This window comes from Antrostomus carolinensis, unplaced genomic scaffold (assembly GCF_000700745.2).
Source record: "Antrostomus carolinensis isolate BGI_N321 unplaced genomic scaffold, ASM70074v2 scaffold18154, whole genome shotgun sequence".
NCBI classification, from domain to species: Eukaryota; Metazoa; Chordata; class Aves; order Caprimulgiformes; family Caprimulgidae; genus Antrostomus; species Antrostomus carolinensis.
In genome coordinates, this window is record NW_010308889.1 from 5,155 (window position 1) to 8,812 (window position 3,658).

Genomic DNA, 3,658 nt, shown 5'->3' on the forward strand with positions numbered 1-3,658 from the left:
ATGCCCACCATGTGCCCTGCATCCTGCAGCCCACCACCACGGCTGCTGGCAAATGCAGAGGGGTTTGGGCAGGGTGCCAACCACTGCCTTTGGTTGCCACTGACCCTCACTGCAGGAGAACAAAGCGAAGGCAAAGCCAACGGAAGAAAAAAACCTTCAGAAGGCCTGGAGACTCCAGCCAGCTTGTTTAGAAATCTTCCAGGAGAAACTGCTGCTACGAAGGAAATACTTCTGCTCTTGCAAGGACACCAGCTGCCCCAGGGCATGGAGCTGGTACCAAATGGTCAAAGCTGGGGCTGCCCCAGCTGGCAAATCAAACAGCAAGCAGACGAGTGGCAAGACAAAGGGGTTTTTAATAATGAAGGTATTGCTGGTAACATAGGAAAGGAAATGTGCTTGCTCACAAGTTTGAAGCTGACAGCATCCCTTTAAATAAGGAAATACATTTGCTGAGAGGAGAAAGTTACCTGGGAAGCCCTGTACAATGACACAGTGTAGCAGCTAACACTACTCTCTTTCAAGTGCTATTAATATTCTCCACAGACCGGCTTCAAAAAATCTCTCACTTAGAAAAAGGAAGTCTTTAAAAAAAAAATGCAACCTGTGATTGTCTATCCTAGCAGTGCACTGTGACCATTTGTACAATAGAAAAGTGGTGCTTTAAATAGTGAGTTGAAAGCTACCGCCACGTGCTTTATACAGCATGCAACAACGCCACGAATGGGAGAGGCAGCGGGGGCTTCGCAGCCTCCTCCCACAGCTCAGCATCCCGGGGGGAGCACCCCCTGAGAGCCGTGGCCAGGCTGCCCGCAGGCCCCTCGTGCCAGACCTCCTCCCCAGCTGCTGCATCTCCGATGTGCTGTCCTTCCAGTAACACAAATATTAAATACACTCAGTCTGTAAATAGTTTAACAATCTTTGTCAGCAACAATATTTACTTTGGCAAAACCAGAACTGCAAAGAAGTAGTAGATGTGCCTGTCAAACAGTCTGCAGCGAGTTCTTTGGTGGAAGCCAAGAAGTGAAGCAAAGGCTCCTCCTTGCTAGAGCCTGAGGAAGTGTATTGCACAGAGACTTGTAGGAGAAATGCTGGTGACTTCAAACAGGAGGCATGGCTGCAGGAGAGCAGCCGTCTCTGCTGGCTTCAGGAGAACGAGCTCTTCCAGGCTCAGTGATTCACAGCTGTTCTCCGGATGGCCTCGCTCTGGGCTGGGTGAACAGTGGCGCTGGAGTAAACTTGGGAAGAAGGGGATGACTGCTGGGGATCCAGGAGGAATGGGAAGAAGGATGGAGGGAGGGATGGATGGCAGAGAAGTAGAGGCAAAAAAAGCAGATGCTCGCACAAAACCACATCCACACAAGGGCCCTCTCAGCCCTGCCCCACACGCAGGTCACTGAGAGCCCGTTTCTGGCTCCCCTTGCTCCCAGGTCACGTGAAGTGGTGGAGATCCATCCTGGCTTCTGGCTGGGGGAAGGACAGCCCCTCCAAAGCATGGCTGTATTTTCCATATGACATGCTCCTACCTTAGACCAAAACACATTACACACCTCTTGGTCTGTACCATGCTAGCTAGGACATGGCAGCTCCACCAGGATGCCGCGTCCCTCCAATACCTGAACCTACAGCCTGAGCAGCTGCCTCCAACATCCAGAGCTCTCTGCTCCAAGGTCACAGGCTCCTGCCTGATTCAGCTCAGGCTGCAGCAGGGATGGCTCCGAGGCTTTCAGCACCTCAGGCACTGTGAGGACATGACAAGGTGCCACCATGAACATGGTGGTCTCCATCTCTTATCCACCTGGAGCAGAGCTGTGCCAGGACTGGGCAATGCAGTTTCGGAGGCAGGAGGAAGGAAGCAAGGTGAGGCTGTCTGTAGGGAGAAGTGTGCTTGTTGCCCTGGCTGGGCAGAGCCTCCCTGCTGCCACAGCCCCTGGCCTGGGCATGGCCAAGATGAACCCAGCAGGATTGCCTAAAGGGCTGGATGGGCAGGAGGGCAGTAGAGGAGGGGGCGGCAACAAGCTCTCCTCTCCATGATTTCCCATTGCCACCCAGGTGAGGTCTCCTCACCACACAGTTTTGTCATGAGCTGCTCCAGTTCTCACAAGAGTGACTGTTAAAAACTGGGGGGAAAAAAGATAAAAGAAACAAGACTGAAGTTCTTGTCAATCTAAAGAAGTGTTAAAGGCACTGGTGTCCTCTGTGGAGACATGTCAGTGGAGGAAAACCAAAGTACCAGAACTGGTTTGCTGTCCATCTGCAGTAACTGAAAGTTCAAACAAGTTTATGTGCTGGAAAAATGACTCCAGTTTCCCCTGGATGTGGCACATGAGCCCTGTTTGTTCTCCGGCATGACAGAAACACTGTGCTGGCTGCTGCACACCCACAGTATCCTGCCGCCACCACCCTCCCTTTCACCACTGCTGCAGGTGCAGGTCCATGCTGGTGTTTAGATTGAGGTCAGTAACATCCAGGAAATCGATGTTGAAGATGCTGGGACCTGCGGGGGTGAGCGAGCCAAAGCCAGTGGCGGAGCTGGGGGGGGTGAGGTCCAGCCACTCCATCGTTTCCCACGGAGACTCAGTGAAACTCATCTGTAAACCGGAGCCATCGGCAGGGGAAGGGGAGAGCTGGGTTTCCATGGGTGAGAGGGGAGTCTGTAAAATCTCTTGGGAGGTGAGCAGTTCATCTGCAGCTTTGCTGGAGAAGCCCTCCATCATCCCTTCGAAGTGAGACTCTTCTCCCCCCATCTTCAGCAGGGCAATTTCACTGACCCTCCCCAGGGGACTGTGGGCATTCAAAAAAACAGCAGGACCTCGAGTTGAGCATCACTGTTGCCTGGACAGTGCTCGAAGGAGAGCTGGGCTGAGGAGACCTGCTCAAATGTGGTGGATGACTTTGGAAGAGAAGCGCTGGAGTTCCCTGTAGACACTGTTATCTGAGGTACCTTCTGGAGGCAGGACCGATCTTCCTTAGCATTGGCTGGCATTTCTGTGAATAAATGAGAGGAGTTTGAGGTGCTTTGGCAGTGGACACCACTGCTGGGCACAGGGGCAGCTCCACAGCCCCCCCAGCTGGGCTCTTGGGCATGCCTATGCCTATGGAGACCCACTCCCCACCCAGTCTCCTTGGCACCACTTGCCCACCCTCCCAATGGGAAACCTCACATGTTCCTGCTTTCTTGACCTCAACTCGCCTGGTTTTGGACACAGTCCCCAGGGCACGAGCACTGGTAGCTGAACCCACGGGGCTGGGCATGGGCTGTGCATGGGAAGGGGAACAGACAGCGCTTTGCACAGGGGAGGGTGCTGGCAGTGCTTTATGCAGGAGGTGGCACTGGCAGCACTGGGAATGGTGGGGGGTACTGGGGGCTCTGTGTTTGGAGGGTGCTGGCAGGGCTTTATGCAGGAGGTGGCACTGGCAGCACTGGGAATGGTGGGGGATACTGGGGGCTCTGTGTTTGGAGGGTGCTGGCAGTGCTTTATGCAGGAGGTGGCACTGGCAGCACTGGGAATGGTGGGGGATACTGGGGGCTCTGTGTTTGGAGGGTGCTGGCAGTGCTTTATGCAGGAGGTGGCACTGGCAGCACTGGGAATGGTGGGGGGTACTGGGGGCTCTGTGTTTGGAGGGTGCTGGCAGGGCTTTATGCAGGAGGGGGCACTGG

General features: G+C 54.3%; 1 protein-coding gene across 1 annotated transcript in view; it reads right to left on the minus strand.

The window, feature by feature from the left end:
- Nucleotides 1-2,408: 2,408 nt before the first annotated feature.
- MYOCD (myocardin) overlaps nucleotides 2,409-3,658 on the minus strand; it is a gene marked incomplete at its 5' end in the record, with an annotated part of 10,243 nt that continues 8,993 nt past the window's right edge. Inside the window, 2 exon segments of the mRNA XM_010165938.2 lie at nucleotides 2,409-2,795; nucleotides 2,798-2,985. Coding sequence (XP_010164240.2) covers nucleotides 2,409-2,795; nucleotides 2,798-2,985 — 575 coding nt within the window.